The 18,741-nt window shown below is 37.8% G+C and overlaps 1 protein-coding gene across 1 annotated transcript in view; it reads left to right on the top strand.

Moving 5' to 3' along the window:
* The window catches only part of Samsn1 (SAM domain, SH3 domain and nuclear localization signals 1), a 122,065-nt gene that overhangs the window by 84,249 nt on the left and 19,075 nt on the right, over positions 1 to 18,741 (top strand). Inside the window, exons 4-7 of the mRNA XM_045149187.1 lie at positions 5,483 to 5,554; positions 9,984 to 10,133; positions 13,852 to 13,981; positions 16,909 to 17,060. Of these exons, the coding sequence (XP_045005122.1) occupies positions 5,483 to 5,554; positions 9,984 to 10,133; positions 13,852 to 13,981; positions 16,909 to 17,060 (504 nt within the window). The remainder of the gene's footprint in view (positions 1 to 5,482; positions 5,555 to 9,983; positions 10,134 to 13,851; positions 13,982 to 16,908; positions 17,061 to 18,741) is intronic.

Raw genomic sequence — 18,741 nt, 5'->3', positions numbered from 1 at the left:
AGTTTTCCTTTCACATTCAATTATGAGGGATAATTTTTCTGGGTATGATATTTGGAGTTGGCAGCCATGGTTTCTTAGTATTTGAAATGCTCCATTCAAATTTCTTCTGGCTTTTAGATTTTTCTACTGAAAAATCAGAAGTAATTCTGATGGTTTTACCTTTGTATGTAATAAGCTGTTTTTCTAGTATATCTTATAGAAGCTTTTGTTTTAAATGTTGAGAATTTTGCCTATAATGTGACATGGGAATTTCTTCTCTGGTCCAGTCTTTGTTCTGAGCATCTTTTATACTTTTATGTAGCTTTCCATTGTGAAGTTAGGGAAGTTTACTTTGATAATTTTGTTGAAGATATTCTGTATGACTTTGGTCTATATTTCTTCCCTTTCTTGTGTGCCAACGATCAAATATTTGTTCTTTTTAAGGTGGCCCACATTTCCCTCATACTCTGTGCAATTTTTTAAAATTTATCATTGTTTTATTACTGCTGGAATATTTCCTGTCCTCAAGTTCTGATAGTGTATCGTCAATATGGTCTACTTTGTTGGTGAGGCTTTCTTGGGAGCCTTTTAAATGAGTTATTTCTTTTTTTTTTTTTCTTTTAAACTTTTTTTTTTTTTTTTTTGGTGTTTTTGAGGTAGGGTCTCACTCTGGTCCAGGCTGACCTGGAATTAACTCTGTAGTCTCAGGGTGGCCTTGAACTCACGGCAATCCTCCTACCTCTGCCTCCCAAGTGCTGGGATTAAAGGTGTGCGCCACCACGCCCAGCTAAATGAGTTATTTCATTGTTGTTATCTATTACATTGTTTTCAGCATCTCCAGTCCTTTGTTGTGTGGAATTCTAATTTCATTTCTTTTTAAATTATTTTTGATTATTTTTATTTATTCATTTGAGAGCAACCAGCAGACAGAAAGAGGGAGAGAGAGAGAGAGAGAGAGAGAGAGAGAGAGGGAGAGAATGGGTTCACCAGGACTTCCAGCCACTGCAAACGAACTCCAGACGCGTGCGCCCCCTTGTGCATCTGGCTAACGTGGGTCCTGGGGAGTCGAGCCTCGAACTGGTGTCCTTAGGCTTCACAGGCAAGTGCTTAACCACTAAGCCATCTCTCCAGCCCCAATTTCATTTCTTGATTAGACTTGCTAGCAGTTTTTTGGAGTTCATTCCTGCATTTGGTTGTATCTTCACTGAGTTTTTTCCATGGCCCATTGAGATCATTTTATTGTTGGTTCTCCTCCATTTCCTTTACCTTTCCATGAAGTTCTTTTTAATTCTCTTCAATTTTTCTGAGATGTGCATTGAGTTCTTTTTGCTGATTTGTTTCTGTTTCCTCCAGCCATGTTTTGACTTCAGTTTTTAATTACGTTGTTGATTTTCTTCATTCAGCCAAGCTTTAAATTTTTTTTCTATTTTTTTTTTTTTCAAGGTAGGGTCTCACTCTAGCTCAGGCTGACCTGGAATTTACTATGTAGTCTCAGGGTGGCCTCGAACTCACGGAGATCCTCCTACCTCTGCCTCCCAAGTGCTGGGATTAAAGGCATGTGCCACCATGCCCGGCCTAGGCTTTAAAATATTTTGTGAGTTATTTCAGATCTCAACTAGTTCTTCCATCCTTTCATTTGTGGTATGATTGCATATATTGATTATGCTTGCCATAGCTTCGTTTTTAGGTCCTGTGGCTGGATTGTCCTCTAGGTTTGCAATGGAGAGTTCCATTGTGGGGCTGGGTGACCTAGGTGGCAATATTTTGGCTTTGTGTCTTTTGTTCTTTGTTTTGCTTTGAGGTTTGCTCATCTTGAGATCATTGTCTTGTTTTTCCAGGACTTTTACAATTAGTATCTCTTGTGGAACATGTGTTAATTGCTTTTTTCCGGTTTGGTCAAGTTAGTAGTGGGAAGGTGCTATATTTACAGGTTTAGGTTGGGTTCTCTTGGGCCTGAGCAGGGTCTTTCTTGTGTATTCACTCTCTTGGGAATTCTGGGTGAGGAGCTCCTGTAGTGCCTACCCAACATAGCGACCAGGGAGGATCCTGTTGTCTCTATGGTACTCAATTCCTGGTCCTTGGTGGTACTGGCTATGGCCACAAGAGCTGCCAGGGAAAAGGGGAGCCTGGGCCTACTCACCCCACAGGCATGCATGGGGTTTTACCCACCACAGAGCAGCCACCAGGTAACCATGGAGCCCAAAATGTGCACAGAGCCTTACCCCACATACAGGATTCTCTTAGGAACTGTGGAGGCAGCGCCTATCTTTCCCACATGTCTGCCACCAGAGAACTTGGGCAAGGGGGTCTATTCACCCCTCACATGCATGTGCCCCTGGGGAACAATGAATCTGGGCCCCCTCTTTCTACATGCACTCCTGGTACTACCATGGAGCCACAGCCTACTCACCCCATGTATGCTCAGGGCACTATCTGCCCCACTTGCATGGGCTTCCAGGCAGGAAACTTGGGAGCCAGAGCCCACTCAACCCCCACATGCCAGGTCCTACCCACCACACAGAAGTGGCCAGGGAACTAGGAGCCAAGGTCTCTTCACCCCACATGCTACTGGGGAACTACAATGTTGTGAATAGCTCTGGATTTTATCCACCCTCCACTTCCCCCACTCCCCCACCCAGGTAGGGTCTCACTCTAGCCCAAGCTGATCTGGTATTCATTATGGTAGTCTCAGGCTGGCCTCAAACTCATAGTGATCCTTCTACCTCTGCATCCCAAGTGTTGGAATTAACAACATCAGCCACTATGCCTGGCCTAATAGCTCAATAGAAATTTTGTTGCCAGACAGTATTTGCAAAATCTAATTTGTTATAATTATACAATGTAAAATTATCAATATTCAAATACATTCTCATTTATTAAGTGGTATTAATATATGAATCAGGCTTTGTTTCCACGTTCTTCATTTTCTGTCAAGAAAATTTGACGGTTTAAGTTTCCCAATCTGCTTCATATTCATCTGCATAGTAGGCACTAACTCTTTTCAATGATAAGTTATAACCTATAAATGTATTATTAGATCATTTCAAAAAATCCCTTTTAGATGCACAAGGGGGCACACGCGTCTGGAGTTCATCTGTAGTGGCTGGAAGACCTGGTGTGCCCATTCTCTCCCTCTCCTTCTCTGTCAAATAAATAAATAAAAATAAAACATTTTTTAAAATCCCTTTTAGACTAGAAAATAATGAAAATTTAAAATATCCTTTAAATACTGAAATTTGCTTTTTAAGAGTGGCTTAGAATGATTTTAAGGTATTCTTCTGCCTAACGGTGTTGAGGGATTAGGGACAAGATGCTTGACAAAACCCAAACTAAGTCTTGTGTCTTTCTTAAATCACTATTCCTATATCTGGTTTTCTTTATTGTTCTAAAGGCAGAGAATTAATTTTAAAAGGTGGTTGTTATTGATTACTTAATGGAAGAAGATAGTGTAGAGAAATGCTGAAGTGAGTCCATTCTGTGCCCTCCTTCACAATGGGGCCCATTACCCAGTAGCGGAAATGATTCTGTAACTCTCATTAATATTTAATAGACATGAGCAAGCTGAATGTGGGCACTAAATTGCCATAGGTACAGGTTCTGGTTGGCCATAGGAATGTTTTAAGTATACAGAAGAGTAACAGTTATCCTTGGCTTCTGACTGTTTATAAGGAGGGCAATAGTATTCTCAGTTCCCACAAATCTCTAGACAGTCTGGCATGATGGAACTGCCTGGTAGGCAAGTCAAATTGACTCATGCTCTGGAAAGTCTCCATAGGTTTGTGAGCTCTGCACAAGATGACTTGGTACTTTCCAGTGATGAGGCAAGTTCAGCCCTTCTTTTCCTTTCCTCTCACTACAAACAGAAAGGGCTGAATGGCCTGTTCAGTAGGGGTGACAACTTAGGGAAATGTGTGAATTGTGTATAACCCAGTCATCCTCCTTGAAGCAATATTCTCTAACATGATGTCTATCAGACTAACCTCTTGTCACATGTTAAGATCTTTTTATTTCAGTTCATTTAAAAAAGACATAAGGAGTTTTAAAGATAGCTGATGGGGGAACATGAACATAAGAGTGATTCTCAGCATTAGGATTTTTTAGCTTGTACTTGACTGAAAATGGGCTATGGTTTCTGAAAGAACAGTACCAAATTCTATAGATTACTGATACTACTATAATTTTGTTTCAAATGATTAAGTTACTTTGTCAGGAAAAGTCCAATCATTTTTAAAATATGGCTTGCATAAAAAGAGAAAAAATTATTTAAGCTAAGATATTATTCTTTTGCTTTATATACACACAAAAAAACACAAGATCAAATATCTACTATTCCAAACAATGCATAAAATTAAAGTGAGAAAATCAATTCTTTGATTCAGTGACTCTAAAGAATTTTGAAACTGTCTTTAAGAAAACCATTTACTTTGAAGCACACGAAGATTATTTATAATCTTCTAGACTGAGTGGCATGACAATAATATTTCAGCTTTATAAATTAAAAGGATCCCAGTAAACAGTCTCCTATCCACATGGAGGCTTTATTTGAAAACAGTGAGTGAAACTGACCTGGGGCATGGGAAAATGAGGTGGGGTTACTCTAATTCCATGTTAAATGTAGAAATTGTTTGATTCACAAACTTTCACTCTGCCTGCCTAAATACTACTTTCAATTTACTAATAGGCCTGCGTGTGATATTTTCTTTCTGATATCCAACAGAGAATTTTATATAATCAAATATTGGGGATGGGAAATGTACTTGTGTTCATTTTCTTTTTAAACAAATCTGATCTCATGAGGCATAGTGAAGCTCTACTCAGATGTTTGCTATGGTTTGATTTGTTATCGTTTCTTGCTTACTGGCAGTTTGGCTTGGTTTGTTGGTTAATACTGCCTGCATTACTTACTGCAAATGAGTTAGTGTTTAGCTCATTTAAAGATGATGCAACTTAGAATTCACAGGTGCCCCAGCTGTTATTCTCAACAGCCAAAGATAATACAAGTTAAAAGAAAAAATAGATCAACGAATGATTTCTCCATGGTGTTGATCACTGTACGAGAAGCTATATGAGGGCTGGAGAGATGGCTTAGCAGTTAAGGCACTTATCTGCAAAGCCTAAGGGCCTAGGTTTGATTCCTCAGAACTCACATAATCCAGATGCACGTGGTAGCACATATATCTGGAGTTTGCTTGCAGTAATTAGAGGCCCTGGCATGCTTATTTTCTTTCTTTCTCTCTCTCTCTGTCTGTCTCAAAAGAAATAAATAAAAATTATATATACACATATATAGAGAGAGAAACCATATGAAAACATTTTATTAATTGCTAATATAAATAGTAGACACCTTCAATAACTTGATATTCCAAGAAAGTTTGTCATAGCATGTATATGTAAGAGACAGAGCTGACTAATGAGAATATAATTTTATTTATAATTGTTGTATTCTTAGAAGTGAAAGTTACAACCCCTAAATTTGCTTTTCTTTTCTTTTTCTATTTTATAGCGCAGCAGTAGTTTTGGGAATTTTGACCGTTTTCGTAATAATTCCATATCAAAACAAGATGATTCAACAGAGGTTAGTATTTTACTCCATTTTTACGAATGTTCCGATAGAATATTATAAAAATTATGACTCACTTCCAAGTATAGTAGGATAATTAAATAAATTTAAAATAATATAGACATAGATATTTTTTGAATAAATGAACAATTATTATTTAAGGCTTTGTGCCATCCTGGGCAGAAAGTAACTAAAAACTATCTAAAAAGCTTAACAGATGTTTGAGCAGAACATGAATTCAAGCAGATAGCAATATTGATCACTTCTGACCATTTCCATCATAAAACAGTATATATGGATGAGCTGTAATTTCATTAAATGATTATGTGACTTGATTGTAAATCTGCTAAGAGCATGTGGCTAATTCGTAGCACTGACATGTTTCTATTATATGCACTGAAATGTCTCATTGGTGACAATTACGTGCACATTTGTGAACCATGCACACTATGTAGTCCAAGAAGAGCTTCTAATATCATTGAGATCCCATCATATTGTAATGATTGTAATATCAATGATACCTATAATTAATTGATTTGTTATCATGAACAAGCATAATACCAACACTTTAGTTATCTAGAATATAGGAGCTATTAGTATTTTTATTTTACTATTGAAGAAATACGTGTCTCCGTTGAGTAGTTTCTTTTCTTTGCAGAGTTAATAAAAGACATAAACACCTCTTATCTGAAGTCTGCCATTCTGTTATTGTATCTTATTTTGCCATTCTATCTTATTAACTAGGTTCCGCCTGTGATGGGGGACAAAGAAAAGGTACAAAACAAAAGGTAGAAAGAGGGATAAATATACACCGAGAAAACCAAAATTACCCATTGTATCAGTCAGGGTTCTCTAGAGGAACAGAACTGATAGAATGAATTGTGTTAAAAGGGAATTTATTGGATTAGTTTTCAGCAGTCCAACAATAGCAGGTTGTAGGCCTGAGAGTCAAGGAACCCGGTAGCTGCTTAGTCCTTGAGGCTGGATGCCTCAGCAGTCCCAATCAGGCACTAAAGACCTGCAGGCTTCCTGGGAAGCGGCTGCTCTGCAGACCAAGCTGGAAAGCAGCAAGCAGCACCCAAAGCCAGGTGGAGGAAGAGGACACTTTCTTTCCCAGGGCTTCCTTAGATAAAACCCACCTCCTTGAGGGCCTGCCCACTCTGGGGGAAGGGCTCAACCTGGAGGTAGGACTTCCTCCTCCAGTGAATCCTTCCTGGAAGCAACTTCAGACACCCATTTATGAGGAATGTCTGTGGATTCCTAAACAGATCAAGTTGTCATCACACCTATGCTTTCATTAATCTCATAACCTCACTAGTGGCACTTACCTTCAGGTCAATCAGCTCTAGATCTTTTATATACATGCTTCTCTTTATAATATTTTTAAATATTTTTATTTCAAAAGGGATATTGTAGACAAAATAAGTAGAAATGAAATGACATTTATTATGACTTTGTAAAATATACTCCCATTAATTCATACATATATATACACATATATATACATATATGTACACACATACACACATACATGTATGTATAACATATACCCTCATTCATTTATATAATACATTTTTTATTCATCTAAATATTTATGGCTGATAAATATGTATAAAGCTATATTGTCTGTCAACATTAACACAATCATAAGTAATACAATTATACATACACTTACATTATACACACATACAAAGAAAAGACATGTGATTTTATATTAGTTAATATCCTGTATAAACTTTAATTCTCCAAAATCACACATAGCTACATTCTGCTTTTATTGAGTGCATGGTTAACCTAGATAAATAGCCATGGCCTAGTAATTTGTGAAAGAGTTAGTGAACCTAGTTTGCACAAATTTTTCAGAAATCCAGCAATCACTATGTATCCTTTTCATAAGTACATATTCAGTGTCAGACTTTCCATTAGACACAATATTCTTGCTTCATGCATCCTTGATGCTTATGGAAGAGATACCACTTCCATAAGAGAAAACAACAAAATAATAAATAACTAGCTCAATAGGAGTGTGGTCCAGGTTATTAAGAACTACACAGAGGGCTGGAGAGATGGCTTAGCGGTTAAGCGCTTGCCTGTGAAGCCTAAGGACCCCGGTTCGAGGCTCGCTTCCCCAGGTCCCACGTTAGCCAGATGCACAAGGGGGCACACGCGTCTGGAGTTCGTTTGCAGAGGCTGGAAGCCCTGGCGCACCCATTCTCTCTCTCTCTCCCTTCCTCTGTCTTTCTCTCTGTGTCTGTTGCTCTCAAATAAATAAATAAATAATTTAAAAAAAAAAAAGAACTACACAGAAAGGGATTCAAAATTTAAAATGCATGGAAATAGTTTTTTGAGGTGTCTGTCAATAATGATAGAAAATTTGAAATATGTTGGTTTATAGTACTCGAATCTCAAAAATAGTAAATTTATATCAATTGTAATGGAAAAACATACTTCCATATTTATTTGAGTAAAATAATTATATAGCAAAGGAGAACATTTAAGCATGGAAAAGAGAGGAGAAACAGGCTAACTCTAAAATTTTAAAGTGCTTCCAAATTGCATTTTACTTGGAGCTTTTGAATTAAGCAAAGAATCTTTGCCTTTATAACCTTGAATGTAGAAATTAATAAAGTGCAATGAGGGCTTAAATTAGCTGTCCGCTTATATTTATCATAGGCAATTTTGGGTAAGATATGAAGCAAAACATAATATTGATTAATAATGATGTTAATTATGTGGTTAAACTTTTATATTAAAATGTTCACGTTCACTAAAGAGAAGTTTCCCATCATTTTTTATGTTCAGGGAAGAACTAACTGTCTACCTATCAAGAATGGTGGGCAGTGCTATGCTAGATGACTTTCAAGGTTCATTGCTTGCAAGTCCAAGGTACTACTAAATATGTCCTCTGGCGGAGGTAGGGGAACTGCTGCAAAACTCCCTGAGGAACTTCATTTATTCAAAGCATACTACTGAGCGCCAAGTATGCACCTGGAAGTGTTCTAGGCATTCAGAGTCAACAGACAAGGCCATTAGCCCCACAGAGCATGCCTCATCTGGGAAATGTAGACAACAATTAACTGAACTAACAAATATTGTGGAGCAACATCAGGTACTTAGAAGAAGCATGTCAGGCAAAGCCAACAGGCGTGTGCGCGGCAGGGAAAGCACCCAATCAATGTCCCTCCTGCTTCTAGACATGTAAAGTGGAAACCTGGATAATTTTAGGAAGAAATCTGTAGCCATCTAGAAGTCAGAGTAAAAGCAAGCCCAAACCTTGGTGAGAACCTGAGCATGACTATCCTTTATTCTAGATGCTTCTAAGCTTTAGTGTACACCCAAGTGTCAGGATCACTTGAAGAGCTGGTTAAAACACAAATTTCCCCCAAATAGTTTGATGTAGGTCAGTAGCACACATTTGAGACCTGAGAAGTAGCTAGGGGTAAGGTAGTGAGGATATATGATTTCTCATAGATTTGATGTAGTACAATAAAAAACACTTTACAAATATAACACTGATAGCAATGTTAACTATGTGGGTAAACTCTCATATTAAAATAGTCAACTCCATTGCAAAGAAGTTTCCTGCCATTAGTTATACTATTTCACATTATCTTATGTTATGTTAAGGAGTTTTGTGGACTATAAGCACTGTTTTAATTTGAATTAAATGGGAAGTCATTGCTTTAAGAAAATGGTTAATGAGCACCAGGCTGTAGCAATACAATTAAAAAATAAAAATAAAAAGACTTCATTAGTCAGGCAGGTGAATTACATGAAAAGTTCTGCAGTGATAGATAGAACTAGATTGTATTTATTATTATTTGAGAATGTGGAAAATGTACATGTGCACTCACCCAGCAAGGTGGAAACATTGCAGGATCTCAGCTGGCTTAATTAACTTCTTAAATAGAATCACAACCATCTCAATTTCTATGTGAGGTCCAGAGCCATTTTAACAGTCGCACAGTACAGACTGGGATTTCCCACTTATTTAGACCTTGTCATTCATTACACCTGCTGTTCACTTCTCCTTTGCTCATCTCAAAGACAGGGATTAAAATGATTCTGCTATAAAGCTATTGAATCACTGCTCAGTGTCTCAGTGAATTTTACACATGAACACGACAACCTTCTTCATAATCACAGATTGTATGTTCTGAGCTTGTACCACAGGTGGTCGATCTGTGAAATTTAACGGCACATGTTATGCCCAGAGTACACGCCACAGAGAGTAAGTGGAAGGGCCCCCAATGTGGACTCTTCTTTCTAGCGAGGTTTTCGGATCAGTGCTGTTACGGCTGGAGGCGGAGCTGACTAGTAGAACCCTTGTGTAGCATGCAAAAGGCTCTGGGTTTTGAACTACAAAACAATAACAAACTCCTGACCCAAATAAATGTTCTTTATTTCCTTTTTATTTTATCTTTAAAAAACTATTCTGCATTAGGACCATGAGGGGAAAGCAATGAATGAAAATGAAGAACAAAACAAAACTTCAAATAATGGAGGCAGTCTAGGGAAAAAAATGAGGGGCATTTCATGGACAATGAAGAAAAAAGTGGGGAAAAAGTACATCAAAGCTCTTTCTGAGGAAAAGGTAAGTGCATTCTGTTAATCATTTGTAGTTTTAGATTATTTTTAAAAAATATCCATCCAGTTCTTTTTCTTGACATTGATAAGACTATTTGGTATTTTTATGAAGTGCTCAAACATGTTTTCTTCCTCAGTTATACTCATAAGTTGTGTAGAAAGATTATCACCCCCATTTTAATAAAAAAAAGTCACATATCTAACATGTGAAAGTAGTATGTGAGGACTGGGGAGATGGCTCAGCAGTTAAAGGAACTAACTTGCAGTTTACCAGCCCAAGATTCAATCCTTTACTATCCATATAAAGCCAGATGTGCAAAGTGGTGTATGCATCCAGAGTTCACTTGCTGCTGCAAGAGGCCTTGACAAGCCCATTCATTCAGATTCTCTCTTTCTCTCTCTCTACCTAATACATACATACATACATATATATATATATATATATATATATATATATATATATATATGATTGCATATAACTTATTTTGTAGTAAGTATCGGTTATTTATTCCTTTTTATTACCAAATACAGTCTATTTTATAGACAACCTAAATTTTCCACATCTATTGACAAACATTTGGGCTGTTTTCCCTTTGGTGTTCTTATGAATAATGCTGCTACAAATATTTTTGTGTGACTGTTTGTATGAAGATATTTTTTATTTCTCTTGGATCTATGCTCATTGTATGTTTAATGGTTTGAGAAACTGGAAACTCTCTTTGTCCAGGCAGCTACCCTATTTTACATACCCAACCGCAATGTATAAATAGCTCCAATATCTCCATGCCCTGTAAACCTGTTATTATCTAGCTATTAGTGCAGATGAAGTGGAATCATGCAGTGATTTTTGACCTACATTTCTTTTTTGATAATTATTTTTTAAACATATTTTATTTATTTATTTGAGAGAGAGAGAGGGAGATGATGGGTGCACCAGGGTCTCCAGCCACTGCAAACAAACTCCAGATGCATGGACCACCATGTGTATCTGGCTTACGTGGGACCTGGAGAATCAAACCTGGGTCCTTAGGCTTCACAGGCATCTCTCCAGCCCTGATTTTTTTTTTTTTTTTTTTTTTGGTTTTTCGAGGTAGGGTTTCACTCTAGCCCAGGCTGACCTGGAATTCACTATGGAGTCTCAGGGTGGCCTCGAACTCATGGCGATCCTCCTACCTCTGCCTCCTGAGTGCTGGGATTAAAGGCCTGATAATTATTTTTATAAGTATGAACTTTATAGTATGAACATACTGCATGTTGGTCATATTCAAATTGGGTTACGCTGATATATCCCTCTCTTCCACCCCCATTCCACTCAGGGCTCTCCTCAATGGAGTTGTTGGTGTTCACTGTGGGTCCATAAATTTTAACTGTTGTTGATGGTCTTTTCATATTGTCTCAGATTATTTTTTACATCTATGACTTTTTAAAAGTATTTTCCTTTTATTTATTTGACAGAGAAAGAGGGGGAGAGAGAGAGAGAGAGAGAGTGGGTGTGCCAGGGCCTTCAGCCACTGCAAAGGAACTCCATTCGTGTGTGCCCTGTGCATCTGGCTTATGTGGGTCCTAGGGAATTGAACCTGGGTCCTTTGGCTTTGCAGGAAAATGCCTTAACTGACAAGCCATTCTTCCAGCCCCAATATCTATGACTCTTAAAGGAAATATTTCTTCAAACTATTTGCCCATTTTTTTAAGTCCGATTGTTTTTCTTTTGTCAGATATATAGCTCATAGTACCACATTTTCTATCATCCTGTGATTGTACTTTCATTTTTCATTTTCTAATGAAAAAATGGTATTTACTTAGAAGCATTCAGAATGTCAACAAAACAGCTGCAAATTGTTTTGCAATTACTTAGGGGTATTCAGTTAACAGAACAATTATTTCATATAGGCTGCATCAGAAACAACTGAAAATGAAAAAAGAAAAATACCATCCCAATATATAATTAATTTGTGTTGTGCACCAAAAAAACCTGCTTTGAATTTCCATGCCAGTTTACAATCCCCATACTGTACCAGACAAGGTTAGTGGCTACTGAAAATAACACCGGGACAGGGTTATCTAAAGACACATTTGGTAGTTTGTTAACTATACAAAAAAAAAAAAGGACAAAAACACATCTTACACAGCTTTATATTTCAGTTTTTTTTTTCTTTAAAAGCAATAAGTTGTAAACAGGGGTGTTAAACGCTTTATAGACAAGAAAAAACTACACTAGAACCAACTTATACATCTTCATCTTCCTCCTCTTCCTCATCCTCTTCATTGTCTTCCTCTTCTTCTTCGTGCTCTTTTCAGCCTTGACAACTCCTTTTTTGCCATATCAGGTTTTCCTTGAGCTCTGCAGGCAGCCACATCTGTGTCATACCTCTCCTTCAGCTCGGCAGCTTTCTTTCCATAAGGCTGCTTGTCATCTGCAGCAGTGTTGTTCTGCATCTCTCCCAGTTTCTTTACAACATCACCAATGGATAGGCCTGGGTGTTCTTTCAGAACAGAACAAGAAGGCCAAAGGAGGTCTCTTGGATGCATTGGGATCCTTGAACTTCTCTTTTGTTTCCCTTTTAGCAGGGATATAGGTTTTCATTTCTGCCTCACAACGAGCCTTGTCTGCCTGACCATGTCTTCAAACTCCTTTTTCTTTAGCAGACATGGTCTTCCACCTCTCTGAGCACTTCTTAGAGAACTCTGAGAAGCTGACAGAAGCATCTGGATGCTTCTTCTTGTTTTCCTCCCAGCAGGCTTGCACTAAGAATGCATATGATGGCATTTTATATACACACATCACCTATACACTACACAGAACTGATATACACTACATCATGCCTCATTAGAACAAAGACTCTGTTATCTTGTTATTTTGTTTTCTGTGGTATCCCCCATTCCTAGAAAGGTGTCAATTAGCCGGGAACGGTTCTATAAACTTGCACTAAGTGAATAAAGGTAGATTAAAGTAGAGAATTAACTCTAATCTATATTGTAGGTATGTTCTGAAGTTTTATCAATGTTCAGAAATGCTCAAAAATAGGAATATTGAATTACATTCTGATGAGCATTAAGAAATTCATAAGCTTTGTCCAAACTCTCAAAATATGGAAAATATTTGAGATGTTTTCAAGGAAATGTAATTTGTTTTGAAATTGTCTGTCTTTTCTAATTTTATGCAAGATTTGTTTTTCACTTGACTAGGTGGCATGAGCAGTATGAGATTTGTAAATCTCCTTAGATAAGCTTTGCTTTAGAATTGCAAAGTGTGCATGTTTTATTCATATCTAGTGATCTGGTAGAGTGTGAGTAACTGACAAGAAACAACTGTGCAGAGTTTAAACCTGTGGTATCAGATCTCTATGAATTAGTAATGGTGGCAAACAGATGAAAAGGAAATGGGAACGAGTAAATGTATAGTAACAGATAAAGCATAGATATCAATAAATTTAACATTTATGATGAATCTTATTATGATATTCAGCCTATTTGCAAAAATGGGTCATTATAACTTCAATCCACAATAAAGTAAGATCTCATCTAAGGAATTTTCCTAAGTATGTTCTAAAATGTTTTCCTAGAAATTGGGATAAAGATTAATGACTCTTATGCTTTATGCTGATATATTCATGAGTATTTTATTGTTTAAACATGTCTTGTTTGTTAAGTCAATACATACCCTGAACAGCTCCATGAAGATCTGCTTTGTGTACTTAACCTCTGTGTGTTTTGTTTTTCGGAAGGATGAAGAAAATGGACAAGATGCCCCCCCCTGTCGAAACAGTGACCCCATGATTGGAACCCACCCAGAGAAGGTCTCCCTCAAAGCCAGTGATTCCATGGATAGTCTTTACAGTGGGAAGAGCTCTTCAAGTAAGCACATGAACAGGGGCAGATGCTGGATGAGAAGTTTGGGTTAAACTAACTAAAAACAACAAATGGACCCTATGGGGCTTCTTTATCAAATTAACAACAAGGCCCCAGCCATTTGGTAATAGAGATGGTGAAAAAGTAGAACATATTCATTGTTTATAGCAGGGAGCTCGAGAGTTTGTTTAGCAATTAAGGTACTTGCTTGTGAAGCCCAATTCAATTCCCCAGTACCCAAATAAACCAGATACACAAGGTGGCACATGCATCTGGAGTTCATTTGCAGTGTTTAGAGGCCCTGGTGCATCCACTGTCTTTCTCTCTATCTGCATCTCTTTCTCTAACATAAATAAATAAATAAAATATAAAAAATAAATTAAATTAAAAACTGTGTGCTAGAGAAAACTAGCATAATACCTTGAGTCAAATGATTTGAAATGGCCATGAGCATGTATAAAGGAAAATTTGTTCTTTTTTTCCCCCTTAGCTCCTTTCCCCTAAAACTTCACCAGAAGAGGTGAATTACTTTCTTAGAGGAGAAAAAATTTTAAAGGATAATTTTCCTTCTAGAGAACCTGGTATTGGAGTTGAACTAAAGATCTCAATCTGTGTCTCTTGGTAGAATTTTCCATTTCTGGAATTTCTATATCCTTTTATTTTCTTAGTCTTTATAATCTCTATAATAAAATCTTTCTAAACATTATCCTCTGGTCTATCATTTCTTTCATTGAAACTCATAAAACAAGAACCTGGAAGGCCACTGAGTCACTGGAAGTTCTGTGTGAAAGTGATCATATAGCTCCTTAGCTCCAGAGTGACTGCCCACTCAGGAGACCAGAAAGGCTCCAGAGCTCTCAATGACACCCCAAATTCCCATATTAATACACAATACCAAATATTTAAATGTCAACATAAGGTGACAAAAAGCAATCAGCAAGTGGCAACAGAAGCTGTGTAATCAATAGTGATATTCTCTCAGAAGGAAATTACTCAAGATCTAGTCACAAGTCCTGCTACACTAACTATGAGAGAGTACTGGTGGTGCAGGGCGCCCTGTGGCTTTCTTTTTTTTTTTTTTTTTTTTGAGAGGGACAGACACAGAGAGAAGAAAGACAGATAGAGGGAGAGAGAAAGAATGGGCGCGCCAGGGTTTCCAGCAAACGAACTCCAGACGCGTGCGCCCCCTTGTGCATCTGGCTAACGTGGGACCTGGGGAACCGAGCCTCGAACCGGGGTCCTTAGGCTTCACAGGCAAGCGCTTAACCGCTAAGCCATCTCTCCAGCCCCCCTGTGGCTTTTTAATATGTAAAGTGTCACATCTCCTAAAACCTTTTCAGGATTTTTAAATATCCTTGCAAAGTTTATTTTATATTTCCTTTGAAACCAACTGCTTCTGTTAACACAAAATAGGTCACAAAGGCCAGAGATTTCAGATATCCTCAGTTTTATTCCTATTTTCCTATTGGCTATAGAAGGGTTATTTTGTTGAAAAGCTAGGACAGAAACATTGAAGATGTGTGTATGTGTGTGTGCATGTGTGCATTTGTGCTAGGATGTGCATGTGTGTGATTTAGATTTCATTAGTACTCACTTCTGCTGGACAGTTTAAAATTGCAAAGTGTAATGCTGACTGTGGGTAGAATTTTATTACTAAAATGTACTATGAAAATCCTGGGCCTGGGTTCATCAGGGAAGAAAGGGTGTGAGGAGGTAACATTCCACAAAAGTGCTATCTTACACAACTACATTTCTGTGATTTGAGACAACTTACCTTTCTTTTCCACAAGTTTATATACAACATGGAGCCTCTCGAGGGATCCTTACCATATTTTCATAATGCATGGTAATGAGACTAGAACTGTTCCCCTCCTTGAGGAGAGCACCCAATGTTCTGACTAAAGGAGGACTGTGTGTGGAGAAAAGGGGATGCACTTCCATTAAGAACTGTTCTTGCCTTAAAGGGCAACAGCAAAATGAAATATCTTTCCTGTGTCTTGTTTTGTTTTTCTTTGCCTGAAAGACATTCAGAACTGGAAAGAGGACTAGAAAACAAGCATTTGGAAGAGTTTAGAATGATTTGTGGTTCCAGAATTATGGACATACTTCATACTCTGTATCACAAAACAAGCAAAAGTATATCTGTCTTTTTTTACATGACTTACATAGGTTTGAATTATATGTGTATATATTTGTGCTCATGTGTGTGATTATGCATGTGTGTGAGTATGCATGGAGTCCAGAAGTTCCTCAACCCCTCTTTATTTACTAAGGCAGACCTTTCACTTAAACAAGCTTGCCCATTTGGCTAGTAGAGATAGCTAGCACTGGATTACAGGTGGGTTACCACACCTGCCTGACATTTACTGGAATTCTGGGAATCCGAATGCTGGCCATCACTCTTATGAAGCAAGTGATCTATCCACTGAGTCATCTCCCTAGCCTAGTATCACCTTTTGTAAACAGAGATTTTTGTCTCATCTGGCCTTTGGTGCACAGCAAGAAATTCCAAGGGAAAATTTTGCAGCAATTAAGTTGCAGGAAACCTTGTAATGTCAGGATTTGACCATTTGTGACTAATAGCTCACAAACACCAAACTGTTTCTATATGAATTTCTGTCTTGGTTTACATGTGTGAAATCACATCTGGCTTAATCAAGTCCTATATCCTGCTCCTTATTAACAAGTAACTGTTGCTTTGCACCTTCTGTAATGGGTCAGATCATAGAGACAAAACTGAGAGGGTGCTTGGGCTCAAGATTAAGGACAGTGACCAAGCTGGCAGAGAAAAGGTCAGGGAGAGCTCAGAGGAGAGAGCACGCTGATGGAGCATGACTGGGAGGGAAAATAAGGCTGGTATTGCGTCAGCCTCCAGACAGCAGCGCAGAATGCTAAAATTCTGTGATGAGAACTGTGAATCTCTCCTTCATCAGGTGGAATAACAAGCTGCTCTGATGGTACAAGTAACCGGGACAGCTTTCGACTGGATGATGACAGCCCCTACTCAGGACCATTCTGTGGCCGTGCCAGAGTGCACACAGACTTCACACCAAGTCCCTATGACACTGACTCCCTCAAAATCAAGGTGGGCCAACATCATATCTGCCTTGCTACAAATGAAATGTAAAAATGTGTGTTGGATCAGTCTCTTCTAGATATTTGCATAAGTACAATGATACAAGTTCTGAGTCTATGAAGGAAAAAGGAATTGCCCACACTTTTCTGAAACCCAAGCCTCATATGTCCTGCCAGTGCCCAGCTCTGCCTATTACTTGCTGGGTTAAAAATAATGGAGCTGGAAGCAGGCGTGGTGGCACACGCCTTTAATCCCAGCACTCAGGAGGCAGAGGTAGGAGGATCGTCGTGAGTTTGAGGCCACCCTGAGACTCCATAGTGAATTTCAGGTCAGCCTGGGCTAGAGTGAAACCCTGTCTTGAAAAACCAAAATAATAATAATAATAATAATAATAATAATAATAATAATAATAATAATGGAGCTGAAGAGAAGAAGAGAAAATAGAATGTCAGGAAAGAAACTCAGGGAACTGCTTGTCTGGGCAACTTCAGTGCTTTTAAGGTGGTAACGGTTAACCAGGGAACTTTTCCCTAATGGATGTCTCATCTTAAATTCCTTCTTATGACAAATTACTCTGAAGTTTCAAATAATATAGATATATATTATCATACTACCATTTCTGTAAGTCATAATTCTGAACATGGATCAGCTGAGGGTCCTATGGAAAGACTCATTTGGCCGAAATAAAGCTGCCTAGTAGGCTGAAATCTCCCTTGAGGCTTGGAGCCTCCTGCAAGATTATTTACTATTGGTACAATGTAGAAGTGAGGCTCTACCCTTCTTGATAGATACCAACTGGAAGCCATTCTCAGACACTAGGTTCCAACAGCCGCCTCCCTCTCTATAACATGGCAATTTGTTTCTTTAAGGTCTGTAGGAGAAAAGGTGACACATGCTTCAGTAGTTATTTTAAGAGATCCCATGTCATTAAGTCACACCCACCTAGACAATCTCCCTTTATTAATTAATTCAAAGTCAACTGTTTTGGTGCATCAGTAACATCTGCCGAGTTCCTTCCATAGAACAATCATGAGTGTGTTACTGATCACACTAAGGAAAAAGAGCCTTACAATAAATAATCCAAATAAAAGGCGGCTTTGCTCTAGAATGTTTACACAGTGCAAATTACTCCTTTTAGCACAAGCAAGTACTACAACTACAAGGACATAAATTATAAATTTTCTAAACTGTGAACATCAAACTAATGCTACAAATGATTACCACATATTATAATGTAATGATATTATTTGATCTTCAAGGCACTTCCTCTGTACTATCAAATCAGGTTAAGCTCAGAGGGATTATGAGAAAACCATTATTCCTACAGTTTGCTCTTTAGCCAGTTATGTAAAAGGATCCAAAATCTAAGATCAATTCTTAAAAGAAGGATGCTTTTAAAGTAGACAATTACAGATAATGTCAGAAAGATCATATCTTTCAATCATGCTTAACTGTAATCTTACAAATAAAATTTATGCTTTATACAAATTACACATTCACAGACCATAAATACAAATGTTTAATGGTAGATATAATGGTGTGTTAGTTTAAGGACAGATCTTTAAATGCAGCAAAAATATTAGAATCTATGGCATTCTCACTGGGGTAGAAAGTTTTATCTCAAAGAAGTAATTGTGACTTTTATGTATAGGCACTGATTTGCATAGAAATCAGTTTTCTTTATACAGAA

The sequence above is a fragment of the Jaculus jaculus genome, chromosome 5 (genome assembly GCF_020740685.1).
Source record: "Jaculus jaculus isolate mJacJac1 chromosome 5, mJacJac1.mat.Y.cur, whole genome shotgun sequence".
Taxonomy (NCBI): domain Eukaryota; kingdom Metazoa; phylum Chordata; class Mammalia; order Rodentia; family Dipodidae; genus Jaculus; species Jaculus jaculus.
The sequence above is the reverse complement of the archived record's forward strand: the minus strand, read 5'-3'. Positions and strand labels throughout refer to the sequence as shown.